The sequence below is a fragment of the Labeo rohita genome, chromosome 20, assembly GCF_022985175.1.
Source record: "Labeo rohita strain BAU-BD-2019 chromosome 20, IGBB_LRoh.1.0, whole genome shotgun sequence".
NCBI lineage: Eukaryota > Metazoa > Chordata > Actinopteri > Cypriniformes > Cyprinidae > Labeo > Labeo rohita.
In genome coordinates this window covers 4,551,265-4,573,916 of record NC_066888.1, presented here as the reverse complement: position 1 = coordinate 4,573,916, position 22,652 = coordinate 4,551,265, and the positions used below count along the sequence as shown (strand labels likewise).

The window sequence follows — 22,652 nt, the reverse complement described above, 5'->3', positions numbered from 1 at the left end:
CTTTTATCAGCTGTTTAGACTCTCATTTTGACGGCACCCACTCAGTTGGTGAGCAAGTGATGTAAGGGTAAATGTCTCCAACTCAGTTCAGATGAAGAAACAAACTAGGCATACTATGACCTAAAGGATTTCTGCCTCTGCCAAAAAAAAAGTGAATATTTGACCAAAAATAAATAAATAAATAAAATGGATTATAGTTTTTAAACACCTCAGGAATTGAATATGTAGTATTTGTAACTCAGGAAGAGTTGTTGTATAAATAATAACAATAATAATGATAATAATAATAATAACACCTATTAACCACCTGCTTGTGGTTTTATTTCAGTACATTACAAGTAGATGAAATATATAGTTAAAAAAAAGTTTTAAATGGTTAAGTATAATTTCATATAAATCTAGTAACTTTCAATATAATATTTATTAACACAGTACAGTTAAAAATATAATCAAGTACTTTACATGTGCTTTAATATGTAAGTCAGTACTAAAGAAGATGAAAACCTGATTTAAAATATACTATAAAGTAAAACTTCTAGTTCACCAAAATTACATTTTTTAAAAGTGTACTTATGCGGCATTTATTTATTTATTTATTGTAGTACAATTATAGCACAGTTTATATATATATATACATATATATATATATATATATAACATAAGTGCACATTCAGTATAATTTCAGTGCACTTTTCACAAGAGGTATCATCTAATGCGTTTATATATATATAGAAGAGTTCAGATGCAAAACCAGCTAAATCTGATGTCTTTCTTTAAAAAATGCATTTTATCAGGCTCAGATGTATAGGTTTCTATGTAAGTACCAGTACTTCTGGTTGGGCTGAGGCTGGTATTTTAGTGAGTTTGAAGAAAAAGTATTTGATGGACGTATACTATATGTAGAGAGCATCCACTTAGCATCATTGTCTCATTTTTGACCGAGATGGTCTTATGGTCTTATGATTTTAGCTGGTTTTGCATCTGAACTCTTCATATATATATATATATATATATATTACTCATTTACATTATAATCATTTTTATAATGATATTTAATGAGATTTAATAATTAATGCATTGACTGGTTAATGGTGTGGTTAATGAATTATGTTATTGTATTTATATAATGTTTATCACAAAAATATGCCACATTTAATATTTTATCATGATTAGTACTTTAGCTGTGATCCTTAATAGTCTTGCTGAGAGAATATCTTTCATTTTCTGCATCTGCCACTTATGTGTTTGTGTGTGAACCAAATGACCTCTGATTACTGACTGTACTTCCAGATGTGACCACAATTAGTGGGCGGACCATTAACATTACATTCACATAATGTGTTTTAAAATCAAACCAAAAGTGGATTTGCCCGTTTGTAGTTCACTGTGTTTGTGTGTGTGGTTTGTTTCTGTGTGGTCTGAGTGTGTGGCCTGTTTGTTCACGTGTTTTAGACCGTGTGTGTATTCGCATGTTCTTGTTTTGTTCTGTTTTATAGAGTCTGAATCCCTGCAGAGGGGAAGCAGGGATAATAGATGTTCTGAGTAAGCGTAATTACTGTCACTGTGATATATTATGAACTTCTCTTTTGTTTTACGGCCTAACCAGAAAAGTTTCATAGCTTTGATCAATTCATTTTACTAGCTTTATCCTCTCTGCTTCTCTTTTGTTCTTTGTAGTAACCTTTATTGTGATGTAATAGAGACTTAATGTAGCTGTCGGCTTTCTGGAGTCGCAGACGCAAACGTAGATAAATGAAGCGAATCCCTGCGGAGGAACAAAGATAAACAGGTGCTCTCTTTGAATGGCTGCCATAAAGCAAACTGATACAAATGCAGAGAGATGTTACACACCGGAGGCTGATGCCGCTGAAGACTGATTTCATAAAGGCTAATCTGCCGTTCGCAGTGTGTAAAAACTGCATTTTTATGTGCTTTGTGATTTAAGCAAAGACTGTCTAAAAGCACTAAAGTCACTTCTGTGATTTCTGCAGGTAAGAGTCCGTCTCAGGAGTTTACAGCCGTCATTCAAGCGGTCACACCTCTACAGTCCCAACAGCAGCCCATATTCAAACTGATCCATGCCGTCGCCAAGTCCAAGTTCTGTGCGCAGGTGAGAATATGAGAGCAAATAATGAGACACAATGACAACGCTTCCATTATTATCCATGCTGCAAGTGTGCATCAAGTTAAGGGCCATTCACACTGTCAGCAGTTGTTTGCTGGAGGTCACAGTGTTGGTTAGAGTTCTTGCTTTATTGGCGGCCTGCGCAACTGGCTATATTAAATCACAAATGAGATGTATCACTGGTAAATATAAGGGGCAAAAAATCTGTCTTCATTTTCTCACTCTCAAGTCGTTTTCAAACTCATATTACTTTTTTCTTCTTTATAACATGGGTGATTTTAACAAATAAATAAAACAAAACAAAACACAATTGAAGTTTCATAATACGAGTTGTTTGCATAAAATGTTGTAATATTATGCACCACAATATTCATAATATTTCAACTCTTTTGATAGCTTTGTGTGAGGAAAAGTCTAAAGTATTATTTGTTGAAAATTTTAAGTGTAGCTCTCAAATCTCATTTACCTGATTTGAATGTGTACATATTCACAATTTGGTGCATTAAGAGAATTACAAGACATCAGTCAATTACAAATAAATTTTATGGTGCCTTTTGTCATTTGAAGTTGACAGACTTTTGGTGCCCTGTTGAAAAAAAAACAGCATATGCTGGTTAGGTAGGTTTTGATACTGGGATGCTTTGATACTCAGGACCAGCATAAACCAGCTGAGGACCAGCTAAAACCAGCATCCCAGCATCAAAAACTACCTAACCAGCATATGCTGTTTTTTTTTCAACAGGGTCCCCATTCACTTTCATTGTATGTAAATGAGAGGCTTGAACATTCTGCTAAGCTTCTCCTTTTGTGCTTCACCAAAGCATTATTATTTTCGTATCACTCATATAGTATTGTTGTTTTTGTTAATACTTGTATGTATCTGTTTTTAATGATAGTTTCAGTTTTAGCAATTTTAATTCTTTTTTTTTTTTTTTTTTATATGATTATATAGTTTTTTTAAACTATATAGTTTGTATTATTTTTTAATGTATGTTAGTTTTTAGTTGTTTCAGTACTTAAATTATAAATAATTTGACATGATAAATGTTGCTTTTTATCTATTTTATTTTATTTCAGGTCAAATATTTATTTATTTTATTATTTTTCTTGGTTTTAGTTTTACTTAATGATAATAACCCCCAGTAAAAAAGTATTTAAAATACATATTTAACATCTATTAACATATTTACTGACATATCGCTCAAGATGTACCGATATAAAAATAATAACTAAACTTTGTTTCGAGTACTACTTGTGCACAATGTATTTTTTTTTTTTTTTAATATTAAGCCCAAAATGTGTTTTAATGTCACTATTAATGAGAATTGTATGATCTTTGAGTAACAATATCAGTCTTTAAATGCAAGATATTCAAAGTGTACCTAAAGTATACTTGCAGTAGTTCCACTTTAGCACAATCAAATATACTTAAATATACATTTAGTTGGACTTCAGCTCTGCTTCTGCACAATTAGAGTGTGTTAAGCACAAAATTAGTTGTTCCAATTTGACAGACTTGAAGTATACCATTTTAGTGTACTGAAAAAAAAGTAGGGTATTTTAAGTAAGTACATAAGTATGTAAATGCATTTTCAGTATACTTAGCATGAAATAAATGCAATTCCAATACATTTTAGTATGTTTATTTTCACTAGTGGCCTTATACCATAAACAAAATCATAGGTTTGGAACAATATGAGAATGAGTAGGTGTTTTTTTTTGTTTTGTTTTGTTTTTGTTTTTTTTGCTCCTTGTTATTCCTTTTACTTTCTCAAGGGAAAGTGTTGGTATATTAATTACAACACTGGCTAATGCATCATATCATGAACAAGATGAATGATTATCAATGCATGAATCAAACTCATTTAGAATGCCCACAATTTTTGACATGGTTTTCCACACATCATTTTTTATTATGTCCCTGTATGTGGGCAGCAACTAATCATGTAAAACTAGTCAAATGTCTGGCTGTGCAAAACTAGTATACACTCAGTCTGGGCGTCGTATCTGACAAGTGACAGACCATGTTAGAATCATTGCTCTTTTGCATAAAGTTAAAATTCTTTAAATAACTTTTTGTCAGCTGACAATTTATTGAATTTATAATAGATACTAAATTGTATAAAATTAACATAATGAATTCCCTTATTAAGAAAGGACACTTTTGCATATAAGAAAAGTGTTTAGTTTGTAATAATGTACTGTAATTTAAAAAAGAATATACTGAGAATTTAAATGTGAACTGAATGTAATGCCTTTGAACACTTAATTGCATGATATTTACACTAAAATGAAAAAGATTTGAAGCACACATTCAATACAATTAAGCACACTTCTTTTCACATGTGCAAATGCCCTTAATTAACACAGTTACTAAAAACGGAAAGTCTCTTGATAATTTCTAGTTTGTTGTATATTATTCTAGTGGCTCTCACACCTATTTTCTGCACTAATAAATGAGTGTGGGATTTGTTGAGAAATTTTGATTACTTTTTGCATGTGGGCTGTAATTCACACCTGCACCTACAAAAACTGGTTGCAATCTAACAATGAATGCTCATGTTTTGCACATGTATGGAAAAGTGCAGTACAGCTCATGTGTTTTAATGTGCTTTCAGATTGTAGTGCTGTGGAACTGCGAGAAGCCTCCACCACCCAGAAACAAGTGGCCCTCCATCACAACACCCTTCTCCATCATTGAGGGCAAAAGAAAGGTGAGATAGAGGAGAGAGAATGAGAAAGATGATGAAATAAAAACAGGAATTGCATGCTGGTTTTAAGTCTTGGCATTGAGTTCTTGGAACAACCACACACATGCAACAAAAACAATATGCACACATTAACACAGTTTGAGATAAAAACTTTTTATTTTATATGTTATATTTTATGTCTGTGTAATTATAATAGATATTAGATATAGTCTTTGCTGTAGATATTTTCCAATTTTAGAATTAAAATAATAATAATTTAGTGCATAAATCATTTCAAATTATTTGAACCATTCCCCCAAGCAAGGTTTTGTCATGTTTAACTTCTGGAGTGCAGGTAAGTGAAGTTATACTTAAACTTTCTGGTGGAAAGGAAACAGAATAACACATAACAGGACAGATGTCACCATTTAAAATCTCTAAAATGATTTGATATAAATTGTGCGTGTGTATGTGTGATATCTGCACAGCTGTGTGTGGGTGGTTATGTGAATATTCTGAATGTATCTTATCATTAGCACCTTTCAGACTTTGTCTGCTCACCGTCATCCTTCTTTGCACATGTTTTACTCATTTACATCTTCTTTTCATGTGTTATTTGCAGAAACAGTTAGCCTTAACAACTTAATGTGATGGATTACTCTGTCTCCTCACTTATCCCTTAGTTGTTTTATCTTGTATGAAAATGTAGCTATTTAGGCATTTAGGGTTTTTAAATATAGTCAGTGGAAAATGTGAGGGAAACAAAGATCTTAGGAGAAAAATGATGAGTTTAACTCAATATCTTTGTGAAGTTGACATATTTGCGTGTTAACTTTGAGCGCATTTACAGTAGATTTGTGAATTTTAAGAAAAGTCACTTACACTTTCTATAATTTGGAGAATTCCAAATGTTCTGTACTGATCAGACACAACATTAAAGCAGCAAGTGAATGGTCTATTCTTGATTTTCATGTTGGAAGCAGGAAAAAATGGGTGAAATAAAAAGATCTGAGTGACTTTGAGAAGGGCCAAATAATGATGGCTAGACGACTGGGTCGGAGCATCTAATGGCAAGTCTTTTGGGAAGTTCTCGGTATTCAGTGAATAGTACCTGTCAAAAGTGGTGCAAGGAAGGACAAATGGTGAACCAGCGTAAGGGTCATTAGGGTCATGACTGATGCACATAGGGAGCAAAAGTTACTCCATCTGGTCTGATCACACAGATCTACTGTAGTTCAAAACTGCTGAAGAACTTAAAGGGATAGTTCACCCAAAAAATTAAATTCTGTCATCAATTACTCACCCTCATGACCTTCCAAACCTGTAAGACCTTCGTTTATCTTCAGATCACAAATGAAGATATTTTTGATGAAATATTGGGCTGTTTAGCTGCAGAACGTTCAGAAGGTTGCTTGGTTTGATAGATCACATTTTTTTAGATCATGGGTGCATATGTACAGTGCCTTGTGAAATTATTCATACCCTTCATTTTTTCACGTTTGGTTACTGTATGTTGCTACCTTATGTTAAACTGCTTTAAATTACTTTTTTTTTTACATCAATCTTCAATCCATACACCATAATGGCAAAGCAATATAAAAAAGCAGGTTTTTATCATCTTTGCAAATTTATGGGGGAAAAAATTATTCCATTGCATAAGTATTTATACCCTTATCTGATACAGTTGAAATTTAGCTCAACATTAACACTTGTAAATGTTACTACACTTTGAGTGAAGTTAACCTGTGGCAAATTCAATTGAATGGGTATGATTTGAAAAGGCACACACGTCATAATAAAAGGTCTAACAGGTGAAAATGCATATCGGAGTAAAAACCAAGCCCTGAGGAAAAAAAAAAAAAAAACTGCCTGTAGTGCTCAGAAACAGGACTGCATCAAGCCACACATCTGGGGAAGGGTTCAGAAAAAAATCTACTGTATTAAAGGTTCACAGAAGCATGTAGCCTCCATTACTTTTAATGGACGAAGTTTGAAGCAAACAGGACTCTTCCTAGAGCTGGCCTCCTGACCAAACTGAGCAATTGATGGAGAAGTGCTTTGGTTAGAGTGGTAACCAAGATCCTCATGGTCACTCTAGTTGAGCTACATGATCATATGTGGAGACAGGAGAAACCTACAGAAGGACAAACATCACTGCAACACTGGGCTTTATGGTAGTGTGGCAAGACTCAATCCTCTCCTTAGTGAAGACACATGAAAACACACTTGGAATTTGCAACAAGGCACCTGAAGGACCCTCAAAATGTGAGAAACAAGATTCTCTGGTCTGATGAATCTCAATTCCAAGCGTCATGTTTGAAGGAAACCAGACACTGCTCATCACCTGCAGAGTACCATCCCAGAAGTAAAGTGTGGTAACAGCTTCATGCTGTAGGGCTGTTTTTTTTTTTAATGAAAACCCAGTCTAGAGCTTTCAGAACCTCAGACTGGGCAAAAGGTTCACCTTCCAGCAGGACTATGACCCCAAGCACACAGCAGGAATGGCTTATGGACAACTCTGTGAATGTCTTTGAGTGGTCCAGCTACAGCCTGGGTTTGAACCCAATCAAATATTTCTGTTTCAAACATTTCCCATCCAACCTGACAGAGCTTGAGAGGTGAAAAGGTGAGGAGCAGAATGGCAGATAATTGTCAAGTGCTGATGTGCAAAGCTTGTTGCATCATAACCAAAAGACTTGAGGCTGTAAAGGTATTTCAGCTAGCTACTGAGGTAAGGGTATGAATACTTATGCAATGTACTTATTTCAGTTTTGTTTTTTGTTTTTGTTTTTATTTTAAATAAATGTATGAAGTTGTGAAAATTCTGTTTTTGCGTTATCATTATGGTGTAGACTGACGTGGGGAAAAAAGTAGTTTAAAGCAGTTTAATATAAGGCAGTAATGTAACACAATGAAGGGGTATGAATACTTTTGCAAAGTACTGTATCCTATTCTGCTGAGAAACCTTGGGTCCAGGCATTTATGTGGATGTTACTTTAATATGTCCCACCTACATAATGATTGTAGCAGACTATATAAACCCCTTCATGGCAATGGTGCTCCCTGATAGCAGTGGTCTCTTTCAGCAGGATAATGCAGCTGCCACACTGCAAATATTGTTTTGAAATGGTTTAAGGAACATGACAAAGAGTTCAAGTTCATGGCTTCCAAATTCCCCAGATCCCAATCCGATTGAGCATCTATGGGATGGGCTGGATGAACAAATCTCATCCATGGAGGCAAAACCTCACAACTTGCAGGGCTTAAAGGATCTGTTGCTAATGTTTTGGTGCCAGATACAACAGGACACTTTCAAAGATCTTGTGGAGTCCATGCCTCTGAATGCATTAGAGCTGTTTTGGCAGGACATGGGGATAATACACATAAGATCAATTTTAGGGGGAAATTATTGCCTATTTTTTGCTGGTTTGAGGTGGTTTAAGATAGTCCTTAACTGGTCATGTGCTGGTCCTAAGCTGGTCCCTCCTTAAGACCAGCACATGACCAGCTAAGGACTAGCATAAACCACCTCAAACCAGCATCCATGCTTCAAAACCTACCTAACCAGCATATGCTGTATTTTTTTTTTTTTTTTCAACAGGGTGGTTAGTTTCTGACACTGGTGGACATGCAGTAAATAAATATATATCAGTGTACCACCTTGTCAGTGTTAACACACACCAATTTCACAATTTAATTGTTCTGCTTTAGGTTGTTTGCACATGTAGTTTAAGTGGAGCATGGAACACATCCAAATAATCACAGGACTCCTTAATTTCACACAGCTAAGCATTTTTTGTAAGCAGATTTCTCATAAATCAACCTGACAGTTTATTATTGTACTGTGCCTTAAAACCACACTGACAGGGATAAGTATCTCAGTAAAGCCTGTGATAATTCAACTACATTTTTCTAGAGGATAAATGTAATTCATCTAAGTTAGTAGGTGTGTGCCATTTAAAAGCAGATGCCATATTAGTCACTGGATTCTGTTTTGTTGCACATTGGTCAACATCGAAATGAAAAAACAACACATTATCAAATGCAGGTGGACAAAAGCCTGTTATCTAAGGTGTTTCTATCAGCTCTGCATGTCTGCCATAGCAACCTTAATAATCTATGCATATGTTACCTTGGAGATGTACTACTTATTCAATATATGATGGATGGATGATCTACAGTCATGGCCAAAAATATTGGTACCCTTGAAGTGCCTATATTTTTGGCCATGACTGTTTTTTTTTTGTTTGTTTGTTTTGTTTTGTGATGGTTGTTCTTGAGTCCCTTGTTTGAACAGTTGTTCTGAACAGTTAAACTGAGCACTGTTCTTCAGAAAAAAAAAAAAAATCCAGCAGATTCTTCAGTTTTCCAGCATTAATAGTTCTGTTTTTAATAGAAGATTCTGCAAGGGGTTCCCAAACTTTTGCATAAAACTGCAGAGAATAAATAAACCTTTAGGCTTGATGTAAATAAAAATGTTACCTAGATATACATTCATGAGGTATCTGCATGTTTCCTAAACACTCCTACCATCCTTTCCACTACCATTTATCAAAGTTGATGCCACCAGGTTAGTGGCATCAAATCTATAAAAGATGATGAGGATCACATTTGCACACATTTGTTATTGTAGTTTGTACTGTTTTTTTTTTATTCTTGGACAGAATTGTCTGCAAATTGGACCAGGCATTATGCTGATAGTCAGAGGTCTGGGTATGGGACACTGAAGCTATCAAGTCAGACATAAGAAATGCCAAAGGGGAGAGTTCAAGGGTCATGCAGACCACTTAAAATGCCTTTTCATTGGAGAACCGAAAAGGTCTGATACACAAACACATTAATGACCCAACATAACAATTTATCATCTCACGAGATTCATTATGAGACTGACATTTCAATTATCATCATCATGACAGGCAGATCTGAGTATCATTCATCAAGATGCTAACAGCTTTTTGAATTTGCATTAATGGATTTGCCTCCATATAGTTTACAGGAATCATATTTGCTTTTTGGAGGTTGTGTGAGAAGGATTGGATGATATAAATCTAACCATACAATCCATCCCATTTATTTGTGAAAAAATTGCAGCTGAAACTTTCATTTAGATGTATTACATAACATTTAAAAATAACATACTGGTACTAGATATGCTTTTCAGTGTAAGCAGCATCATATTGTATGTACATGCATACATAATGATGTTACTATATGCATTATAGACAAGTAATATGTAAAAATTTGGTATATATTCTCCATATTTCTGTTGAATTCTGCCTTAATTCTGTAGTCCATATTTAGTCTTTGGTGGTATAACTGGTGATAATAATTAAAAGCACTAAATGGTTTTTAAAGATTAGAAGCATGCACACAATCCAAAGCTAAATAAAATGCAGCTACTTACTTTGAAAGGAGTGTGAATTAATGTGTCAAACCAGTGTGAAATAGATAATCAAAGTTTTAATCAAAAGCCATTTGTCAAAATTAAATCATATTGTGACTAATAAGCTATCAAACGCCACATCCAAATCATAACACGCTTTTATCTGAGTCCTGATCAAGATAAATTGGAGTTGTTTAATACTGAGATAAAAGCTTAATAGAGAAGCATGAACTTGGTTTTCACTAGAAGTACAGTCTGTAGAGGTCATGAGAAGAAGAGAGTTCAACCCAGAGGCAGATTGCACTGCATGAAAACATTAATTTCCGGGATAAATCGGACAATAGAAATTTCAGTGAAACATAAGGTGTACGACCCGTGATAAATGGCAACGTGTGCCGAGTCCCGTACACGTCCATACACTAAAGATGCAAGAGATTTTCGGATACAGGATATTTCTGATTGCACACACTGGAGGTTTCCAGTATAACAGCCAAATTTGTATAACCACAGTTTTACCACAAAAACACTTGTTTTTAATTATAATAACCATGTTTTTTATGTACCATGGTTAATTGTCATAAGGAGTGAGCACTGTCTTGTTTTTTGGGGTGTTTATTGATTAAAAATGAATCGACCAGTCATTTTTAAATCTGTAGGCAAGTTTAAATGAATCTGAATTGAATGAATCTAAGTGAGTCATATGATTAACAGAATCACAAAATTTGAGTTGGATTAATAAAAATCTACACATTCGCGGGTAGTGTTGTATCTCTGGGTTTGTTATAATCTAGGTAATGAACACTATAAAACCACGCACGGCTTTGCATTTGGAGCTGAATCACCCGAGATTCGCAATTCTTTATGCCCGTGAATCAAATCTTTTTGGAATCGACTCTGAGCATCACTGTTCTTACCCCTCCCCCGCCACCTCACTGCAGCTGTGTTTGCGTACACGCTGACAGTGTCCGGTATTGAAGCATTGTGTCCGGTACTTAATCGAGTGCGTGTGTGTGTGTTTGAGTTTGCACTTGTGAGTGAATGAGTGAAGTCCTGTCCTGTGGCATTATATTGAAGTTTGTTAGACATGTTTGATGGCATAAACAGAAAGATAGAGTGTGGGAAAATAAATTACACATGCTGATATACAATTTTCATGTGCTGACTAGGTTGTTTCATATGAAAGTTTGTTTCTGCTGCAGAATAAAAAAAATATAAAAGGTAGCCCTGTTGAAAAAAACATTATATGCTGGTTAGGTATGTTTAAAATGCATGGCAGCTGGTTTGAGCTGGTTTAATCTAGTCCTTAGTTGGTCATGAGCTGATTTAAGATGGCCATGTGCTGGTCCTAAACTGGTTATAAGTAACAGCTCATAACCAGCTCTGGACCAACTAAGGACCAGCTTAATTTAGCTCAAACCAGCTGTCATGCTTCAAAACATACCTAACCTTTTTTTTTTTTTCTTCTTCTTCTTTCTTTCTTTTCTTTTAACAGGAAATTGAGACTTTTTAATCTCACAACTGTAATTCTGAAACAAATTTAGAATCAGAATAGCAAGAAAATGTCAGAATTGTGAGATAAAAAGTCACATACACTTATGTTTTATTCTACTGGAAGACTTTTTCTTAATATCTCACAACTGTGAGTTACAAACGTCCAATAAAGACTGTTCTTCTCACAACTGTGTTTATGTCTTGCAATTCTATATAGTTTATAAAAAAGTGTCTTGGTTACGAATGTAACCCTCATTCCCTGAACGACGGAACGGAGATGTCATGTCGGTAATGACCGAAAAATTGGGATCCCAATTCGTCAGTCGCGACGTCGAGAGTTGTACTAAGAAACAACTTAGATATTTGTGTTTGTTAAACTTAAAAGCTGGGTAAGTAACCCAGCTGCCTTAAAATTTTAAGTTGAATCAACTCAAATATCTCAGTTGTCAGCATAACTTAACATTTCAAGTTAAATAAACTTTTTTTGGAGTTGACTGCACTTAACATTTTAAGGCAGCCAGGTAACAAATTATTTTAAGTTGACTCAACAATTGTTTTTTACAGTGTAAGGAATCAGAGTTGTGAGATGTTAACTCAGAATTGTGAGATGAAAAGATGTAATTACGTTTTTTTATTCCATGGTGGAAATAAACTTCCATAGTTTTAGCACTAAAATCAGATAAAATTAACTGAAATCAACACAGAACACAATTTTCGCATCATTTGGCTTTGGGTTTATTGGCGTAGCTACTAAGTGTAGATTGACAAGCTACCAGCTAATCATTAGTTAACCAACTATCTTGAAAAAGTCATTTGTTACATTACAAACTACAAAAAAAAAAAAACACACTGAAGAGCCAATATATTGTTACGGATAAAACATAAGTATTAAATGAAAAATAAGTAAATATTAATAATAATAATAAATTGCAGTCGTACATTGTTTGCACAAAAACAATGAACTTGAACGGTAAATTAAAATCCCAGTGAAATGGATCTTTTCCACCATATTGCCATGAGTGTAGCACATTATGTACTGGAAAAAAAGTAGGACTTGGTTCTATCCATCTGTTGTTGGTTGAGGAAGATCTGAATGCAACATTACAGTCAGTTGTAAGAAAGTATGCAGACGAAATGATTGGACAGAACATTGAGTTATGACATTTTGATTAGGAATCATGAGGTGGAAAAAAAATAATGTTCACGTTAAGATATGCATTCGGAAAATATGCAGCCTTAAACCAAAAACCCTAATTTATGTAACTTTAACAATAACAGTAGAGTGACTCAAATCTGTAAATATTTTTACTATTGTATATTTAAACTAACCATTCAAACAAACTTCTTCATTAGAATGATTTCATTTAGACATTTTAAATTTGCAACATTTACGCGAGTATGTTTGAATATTCCCTCAGGTTGTTGTTTTACTATACTGCTATTTGTTGGAAGTAGTTTTTTGCTGTTGTCATCCTACCAGAAAATATAGTTAAGTTACTAGTATCCGTACTCAGACTTTTGTGGGAAAAGTCATAAATACATTTACATAAAAAGAAGGTGTATTTGCATCATACTGACTTTATTTAAATACACATGGCACAAAGGTATACCAGTTAAGAAAGCTACTGGCTAAACTGGATTTTAGCATTGTTTTACTTAGCGGCAGTGCTTAAATTAGCATGCTAAATGGTGTGCTTTAACTGTTTGCATAGTAAAACCCTGTCTGGGCACTGTTTTAAAGCACTACTGCCATGCTGTGAAGTCTTTAGTGTCACAAATCTATATAGTGCCACAAGGGCTACATTTATAAAGCGCTTTAAAAATGTGTCTCCCTACATTGTGTTCCATTCTATTAAACTCTATCCAGCAGTTTTTCACATGTCTTATTTAAATGCCCCCTAAGAATTATCTAATCAGGGTCAGGTGAACCCGAAACCAACTCATGTCTTAGGGCGTCTATAAAACTAGTAGTCTGTTTTTAAAAATATGTAATATTGACCATTTCTAAAATATATAATGCAAGAGAAGAGGCGATGAAAACAGAGAGAGACAGTAAAGGGCAGACAGTCCCTGTGGAAGATTATGTGAGCTTTACAGTTAAATAAAGCATGTCTTGAGGGAAAAGGAGTGATATCAGAGGAAGGAGCCATGTGTCAACAAAGACAGCTGGCCTCCCAGATAACTACATAGTCCTTTCCAGAACCCCTACATATATGAGAGAAGACTTAGAATGATAAATGCAGTGATATGCATATATTACATGCTGCAGTCACAGCATCTGTGACATATAATAATGCGTATTTTTTTAATAAAGCACATAAAATGGAAGTCAATAGGACAATCTTTTTAAATCTTCACTGTTTTATATGTCTTATTGTTTTCAGCTAAAGCAAGATGGATTTTAAACAGTTTAAAACATGACATTGTGATTCAGTTTTTTATGCATCAGTGATTTACACAGCTTGTACGCATTCATTATCTTCACTAATGACCAAAACTCAGCAGTCAATTGATTCTATTGCCTGTTTTACTCTGAATCTATATTTGGCCCTTTGGTGGCTCAGAGCTTGTTATGCTAATGAGAATACATCCTTGGAACAGGGGTGTATGTGGAGTTATTTTCATTTTAAAAATCTGTCTTTTTTCACATGAACAGTTTTATTAATTATTCAGAGGTATTAATGAAGAGTCAATACTGTAATTAGGTTTGAACCTCCCCTGTAGCCTACATTTACTGTAATAGATTAAAACTGTGTCATCCTAATAGTGTGTTTTTAAGATACTGCTAAATGATATCAGAAATGTTCATTTCTACTGCACTGTAAAAAATAAAAAACACAATTTGCTGAGTCAGTTTAAAATAATTTGTTACCCTGCTGCCTTAAAATTTTAAGTTCAGTCAACTAAAATAAGTTTAGTCAACTTGAAATGTTAAGTTGTACTAAGTAACAAGTTGATTCCACTCAAATATCTAAGTTGTCACTTAGTATAATTTAACATTTCAAGTTGAATGAACTTTTTTTTGAGTTGACTGAATTTAAAATTTTAAGCCAGGTTACAAATTATGTTAAGTTGACTCAACAAATTGTTTTTTATAGTGTGTGCTATGTTCATTAAAGGCAGATGGACACACAGTGGGGTTTTTGCAGAGTTTAAGTCAAGATCCAGACTAAGATTAGAACTTTCAAGGCCAGATCTAGACTAATAATTTGGTCTTCTACTGAGACAACTTTACCTCTCTGCTGATGTCACTAAGGCCATGCAGCTAATTGGCTATTATTAACCAATAGACAAACTGGTTACACACACTTATTTTGCAAGCAGCAATTCCCCTTGACTTTAAAGTCGCCATGAAATCAAAAACTACAATTGTAATTTTTTTACACAGTGTTAAAGTATTTATTATAAATGATTTATCCATGCACATATATTTTTTTTTTTAATCGTTTGCGCTTTTAAATTTCTCCCACTTTCAACGACATCTCTTTTCTTCATGACATAAGACTCGAAAAAGAGGTTGAACTATGCTGACTGTCCAATGACCAGGCTTTTAGCACCCTTCACTAGGCGTTTGATTGACAGGCAATCAGATCAATCATAACACAGAATCTGCTGTTTTGTTCAACGAACAAACCAGACAGGAAAGTAAATAGATTAACATCAGCAGAGTCGAACTTAAAAATGGTGTATTAAACTCGGCCCATTTTGGACTCTGATTCGTTTGGTTAAAGACTCAGATTAGACTCAGACTCTAGATAATAGTATTCCAGTGACTGGAATAGGTGAAGGGAAATCTTAATGCTTCAGCTTGTCAAGACATTTTGTACTATGCTGTGCTTCCAATATTGTGAGAACAGTTTGGGAAAGACCCTTTTCTATTCCAGCATAACTGTGTTTCAGTGCACAAAGCACAAATCAAGGTCCATAAAGATGAGTTAGATGAGTTCAGTGTGGAAGAATTTGACTGGCCCACACAGAGCCCTGACCTCAACCCCATCAAACACCTTTGGGACGAACTGGAACAAAGACTGCAAGTCAGGCCTTCTCATCCAACATCAGTGCTTGACCTCACAAATGCTGTGCTGGATAATTGGGCAAAAAATTCCACAGAAACGCTTTAAAATATTGTGGAAACCCTTCCAAGAAGAGTTCAAGTTGTTAAGCCTGCAAAGAGGGATCTGACGTCATGTATTTATTATGCCATTTACAACCCCAATTCCAGAAAAGTTGGGACATTTTGTGAAATGCCATAAAATCAAGAATATGTTATCTGTTTATCCTCTTTAACCTTTATTTAATTGACTAATTACAAAGAAAAAAATCCCAATGTTTTCAGTGGCCAACTTTTAATTTTATTTTGTAAATGTAACCAAATTTTGATTTTCATGGCTGCAACACACACCAAAAAAGTTGGAACAGAGGCAAAATAAAAGTGAAAAGGTTATAGAATATCCAAATTAAACTGTTTTGAAACCATTCACAGTAAGCATGCCCTGTCCAATTTAATGACAAAAGTGTCAAACAAATCAAAAATCACATTTCTTAATAGAAAATCACTAAAAAATTAGGTCTTTCACCAACTACCACACATAATATTGAGAAAAGATTCAGGGAATCCAGAGAAATGTCAATCTGTGTAGGGTAAGTCAAGACACCTCAGGTGAATGTGGATGACCTTTGAGCCCTCAGATTGCATTGCATAAGAAACCGTCATGCTGCGGTGTTAAATATAGACACATGGGCTCAGGAGAACTTTGGAAAACCGCTGTCACTTAATTTTGCAGCTGCATCAATACATGCAACTTGAATTTCTGTTACTTTAGCATCAATTCTGTGCAGTGATGCCATGGAGTTCTCTGGGCCAGAGCTCATCTCAGATAGTCAAAAAGACGATGGAAATGTGTGCTGTGGTCAGACGAGTCCACATTTCAGCTTGTTTCTGGGAAAAGTGAATGTCGAGTTCTCGGTACCAAAGACCAAAGGGACCATCCAGACTTTCATGCAAATGCAAACGACTGTCAAGGTATGGGGGTGCAGCAGAGCAAACGGCATTGGTGACTGGAATATGTACGAAAGTACCATTGAAATGGAGGTATGTATTGGGATTGTACACACATATACTGCCATCAAGATGACATCTTTCATGGTTATTAGATCAAGATAATGGCAGGTCTCATTCTGCATGTGCTACAACAGCGTGGTTTCTTAGACGCAGCCTGAATGTGCTAGACTGGGCAGATCTGTCTTCTATTGAAAATGTATGACCAGTCATGAAAAGGAGAATCAGACAACGACGATCGCAGTCTACTGAGCATCTGAAGTTTTTTTATCAAGCCAGATTGGACAACAATTTTGCTTGCAAAATTAGAAGTGTTAGCATCCTCAATTCCAAAAAACAATTAAACTTTGTAATTAAAAGGAAAAAAGTTGATGTGGCACAGTGTTAAACATGCCTCTGTCCCAACTTTTTTAAAGCCATAAAAATCCAAATTTAGTTATATTTACAAGATAAAATTAAAAGTTGGCCACTAAAAACATTGGATTTTTTTCTTTGTACGTTAGTCAATTAAATAAAGGTTAAAGAGAATGAACGGATAACATTCTTGATCGTGGCATTTCACGAAACGTCCCAACTTTTCTGGAATTGGGGTTGTATAAGTTGGTGTAATTTCCCAATACTTTTGTCTATATGGTGTATTTTGAGAACTGATTGTCCATGCAATGGAAGTTAATCCAAAACTGTTTGGTTACCACCATTTTTTAAAATATCTTTTGTGTTCCACAAGAAAAAAGAAAGTCATACAGGTTAGAAAGTAACATGAGGGCAAGTAAATGATGATAAAATTTTACAAAACTTGCTGTCAGCTTGTTTTCAGACAGAACTCTGCTGACTGGTTTTGGATGCTAGACAAAACAGATATCCACTGAAGGGATCTGATAAAAAAGACTGAATCCCGTATTCCTGGTGTACAGATTTGATCTAACATTTTGGCATATGTTGACACAATCTAACATTTGTCAACAGAATCTAACATTTCTAGACATAATTTGTCAGTTTTTTTATCTGTGCAAGGAGACTTTTTTTACAACATGTTATGTCATCATCTCTCTGGAGTGCTGTGGCAGTGATGAATGGCTAATCACAGAGGGAATGATGGGTGAACACAGCCCCCCTTCTCTCTATCACTGATATCACAAAGTCACACTGTTCGCTAAACATGTCTTGCTACGACAGTGTTCTGTGGCCAGTCAACCTCTCAACGGCTTGGCAGTATAAACAGGACCTTCAGAGAAAATCTGTAAGATATTTGAAGACCAAATCCAATGCCCTGCTGACATCCCTTTTGCTATGATAACCTGTTCTCAGTACTTTTGACTGCCTGGCAAACAGTCATTCAATTAGATCTCAAAAATGGGGCGCAGGTCAATCTGATCTTATATAGTTGATGTCAAGGGCTGTTACATTCAAACTCTAAAATATTTTACAATAAAATAGGCAGATGTCAACAAGAACAGGTTGCAATTGGGAACTATGTTGGGTCACCCTCCCAGATAGCACATGTACATCTGCAAGATGTTAAAGATCACTTGATCTGGAAAGCATCTACTGTGTACAAACATCTGGCAGATGTCTTAAGATGTTTACATAAACATCTTAAAAGCATCTAATAGACATCTGTTTGACATCTGATAGGAAATGTCCTATAGACATATGTCTTCCAGATGTAAATGCAGATGTCTAATAGACGTCTCTGTGATGTATGTGTGCTATCAAGGTTTGGGAAAAAAGGAGTAGAAATGTGTGTTGACTTTGTAGTCAGAATATCCATTCAATAAGTACTGATTATTTTATTGACGTTACTCTGAAAACATTAACAGGATTTACAGTTGTGCTGTAGTAGTCTACATATTGTTTATTTGCCTCAAAGCTCTAAAAATTAAGATTTTATTCGCTGCAAATCCACAGTGAAAACTAGTTTGTACCTTGCAACAACACTTTGTTTCTCACCACATAAAAACCTGTGTCCCTGACACAATTGCATCATATGGACAGGACAGTCAATAGTCTATGGGCATGACAGTAAGCTATATAGTGTATACTAGGCTGTAACTATGCAGTCTTCCATAAAATAGTTATTTCTTGGGCCAAATGGCTTATTGAATTGGCATTTGCACCCTGAGAGACTATAAACACGTGAACTGACACTGGTATACAGACACAAATACGCAGTACATGTACACAATTCAGCGATCCACATGATCAATGACCTCAAATGGCATAAAAGTTTCAGTACACCTTTTTAATTTTTGTATTTAATGTCCTTTTTCTTACTGCAAGGTTTAAATTAGCATAATGTACTTTGGCAGATGTTCAACTATTGTGACTTTCACTTGATGAACAGATAAGACACGAACAGATGTCACTGGCGTAGGCGATGATTGACAAGGATGTGTCAAAGTTTCATTAATAAATGCATTGTTATTTCAGAATGCAAATCTTATGCAAAAATTAAATGTGCATGTTAACTAATTTCAGCCTGAATCTGTGCTTAACGTATGTGAATCACTAATGTCATTTCCTGTTTTTCTTCAGACGATGAGTGGCCGTTTTTTCCCTCATCAAGCTATCAAAACTGATGCAGTTCTCAGCCTGGACGAGGACTCAGTTCTGTCCACCAATGAGGTGAGAGATCACACATTCACTAATTATAATAAATGTTTTGTGAAATGAAATGAAAGAAAACACAGAACTAATTTTAATTGAGTTTGATTTTAGCATGTTTGCTCACTCGCCAATAAACTTTCGCTCTCCCAGTCTACAGGTTCCCTTGTCCTCTCCTTTTTCACCTCATTATTTTGTCTCTTTTATTCAGTGGTATTTGTGATGCTGCATGTATTGTCCATTTCTGGCTTATTTTGTGTTTGTTCTGCACTTTGTTAATGTCAATTCTCTGTCTTCATTTTCCCTGAGAGAAGAGATGATATTTGCACACTGCAGCATCAGCAGCCTGCTGGGCTCATTTTTAATTGCTCTCAGCTGTATAATTTAATCAGACAATAATATGTGCTAGACAAAGAGAAAGAAATGGAGAGACAAGAAAATAGAACGTCTCTAATCGGACGTCCAAATTCATAAATAGATGTTGGTATCCCTATTGATCTTTTTTAAAAAACTGATCTTCTGTCACTTTTTTGTGCTGGTGCATTATTGATTGTAATGATGCTGTCATTGGCTGCTTTGTATTTTAAATTTGGGTGTGTTTATCTGCATGAAAACAATGCCTAATGAAGGTTGCATGCCATGAAAATATGATTTGCATATAGCTATAGCGTTTGACTATTTGCTTCAGTTTATTCCTACACACTGGCTTATAGGAGAAATTTCATTTATATTTTGAATTCAAGACTTATGATATAATGCTTTCATAAGCAACTCAGGACACAAATGATTGCACTAAATACATTATACCTTTAATTCATTTGTTCATATACAGCCTCTTTTTCCACTGACCTTGGAAGTACTTTTTTATACTTTCCGTAGTACGCTTGATGAGAACAATGACATGACAGAAAGGGTACACACATTTTAAAAGTTGAGTGAGCTACGTCCTTATGATTTTAGATGAATAGTTAATGCTTCAAGTGCCTGAATGAGATTCCAGTTTCCCAGCAAATTGGCCAAATCTGGAGTAATTATTATTTAAAACGATTATAAATGTGTAGTTAACAACTATCATTCCTCGAGCTGTGATATGCAAATCTGAGTGGCTGCAGTGCCAATTCACAAAACATGGCTGCACCATCTGGCAAAGATGTTGCAGGCAATGTGAAGAATTCTGGGATTTATTTATTCTCAAAACAAACAGGGTGCTTTGATGATTAGGGTGTCGTAGGTCTAAGTTTAATTAAGGCAGAGATGATCCAAGGGCCAGAAAGGATTCCTTGGCAATGTGATTCTCCAACAGTTTACAGGGTTTGTTAAAAATAAAAAGAAACATTTTCGGCAGCTTTCCTGGCAGAGTCTATGGGAACATGAAGCTTGTTTGTAAATTCCTGGCAGGGGTTGGAGGAAAAAACAATGTGGGAATTAATCTGGTTATGGAATGTACTGTTAGCTCCATTGCAGTCAGATCCTGAAAGATCTTGTTGATCCTCTTTGATGTTGCAAGTTTTGTAAAGCTGCACCGTTCAGCAGTAGAAGTTAGCAAAACAAATTAAATCCAAAAGACGGATCTCTCTCCACTTCAAAGTATAGTGTTTAAATCAATGTTACTTGACATTTCTTGTAATTGTTTGTGAAATTTACTAGCAATTTTAAAATGCACTGGCTGCACAGCAATGTATGTTGTCAGTTTTAATCTGCTTCTGAATAATATTTCAAGTGTCACATTTGGTGAGAATGTGTCTGATCAGATAGCTGGAAAGCTTCTAATTTCTCAAGTTCATTGCGTATGGCAAAGCTCAGTGTGCGTTTGAAACCTGCTATTCATAATTTATCATACTGATGTTTTATTAACTGCACCCAGTACATCTTTACCTCTGCCTGGCCAGAATATCCACTTAACTTTTATAGCGTTACAAGATTACAGAACTCGTATTACAAAAGTTTAATGAGTCTCAGTTTCAGTGGGGAAGCTCTTGTGGCTTTAAACAAATCCAGCAACATTTGGAGGGAAGCTTCTGCTCGTTTTGCACAGTAATCTGCCCTAGTAATTGCCCTTTAAGCATTTGAGAGGGTTTTAATTGAAAAGTGCTGAGAATGTGAGAATATGGCATATTTAGAAATAGTTTCCATTTTTTTAAGCCTGTGCGGCGCTATGGCTCCACAGAATTGATAATTGCATTGTTTCGACTCATTAACTGGCTTATTAAAATGGGAAATGTAATATTGGGGTTGAGTTTTTTTTTTTTTTTTGTGCGCCAAGCATCATTAGACTGTAGGCACATATGCGGCATAACAGCGGCACAGTGGAGCCCATGGGTTATGCTGTCTGTGCTGCAGTTAATGGCCTGAAGAATTGACCAGAAAGGGTAATAATTGTTATAGTACAATGACAGAGTAATATAAATTACAGCATTAATCTAGTGTTTGTGCATGTTTATGCAGGTGAATTTGTGTCTTCATCTATCGTGTGTATTTGTTTTCCCATTTATCTTTATTGCACATCTGACCCTATGAATGTGTGCTTGTCAAGGAGGTTAGCATTCCCATTCATCTCAATGGCAGTTGCTTGGCTGGTGCATGATCCCCACAATGCAATTCTGCCATCTTTGCTTTTTTTTTTTGAATGCCAAGTGACTAAGATAATGCCCCCAGTTAGTCTGCTTAAGCCCAAAGTATACTTTGGTTTTCACGACTACACTGAGTGCGTGACAAAAAAATTGTATTCTTCATAGTACTCTCTAAAAAAGTGGGTTAAAAACAACCCAACTTTGGTTATTTGGCAACCCATGGTTGGGTAAATATTGGACAGAACACATGCTGGGTTACTTTGACCCAGCTGGTTGGGTTAAATGTTTTTACCAAACATGCTGGGTTATTTTATGTAAGTCAACTATTGTTTAAAAGTAATTATATTGCTGGTTTAAAATGTACTGGAACTTATAAAAACACACACAGAGGCAACAGCAATAATCAAAAGATGAATATTTATTATTCAGCAAGAACACATGGACAAAATACAAGACAAATTGAAATTTATTTGGGTAAATACAGCATAGTTTACAATATTACATACATTTAAACTTGTTTAACAAACATTTTAGACATAAAAAATGTAACACTTAAAAGTAGAATTTAATTTTTTAATTTTGTTCTCTGTAATCGCTTGTTACAAAATAATTCTCATGCCGGTGTGTCACCGAAATCTGAGCCGGTGAAGGGCTACTGTTCGCCAGTGTAACTGCAAACTTCAGACCGCAGCCTCGTGTTTCACTCATAGCTGAAAGATGCCATGACTGA

At 35.2% G+C, this 22,652-nt stretch overlaps 1 protein-coding gene across 1 annotated transcript in view; it reads left to right on the top strand.

Moving 5' to 3' along the window:
• The window catches only part of LOC127182637 (exostosin-1), a 312,637-nt gene that overhangs the window by 276,789 nt on the left and 13,196 nt on the right, over positions 1 to 22,652 (top strand). The window contains exons 7-9 of the mRNA XM_051138031.1: positions 1,992 to 2,110; positions 4,744 to 4,839; positions 19,284 to 19,373. Coding sequence (XP_050993988.1) covers positions 1,992 to 2,110; positions 4,744 to 4,839; positions 19,284 to 19,373 — 305 coding nt within the window. The remainder of the gene's footprint in view (positions 1 to 1,991; positions 2,111 to 4,743; positions 4,840 to 19,283; positions 19,374 to 22,652) is intronic.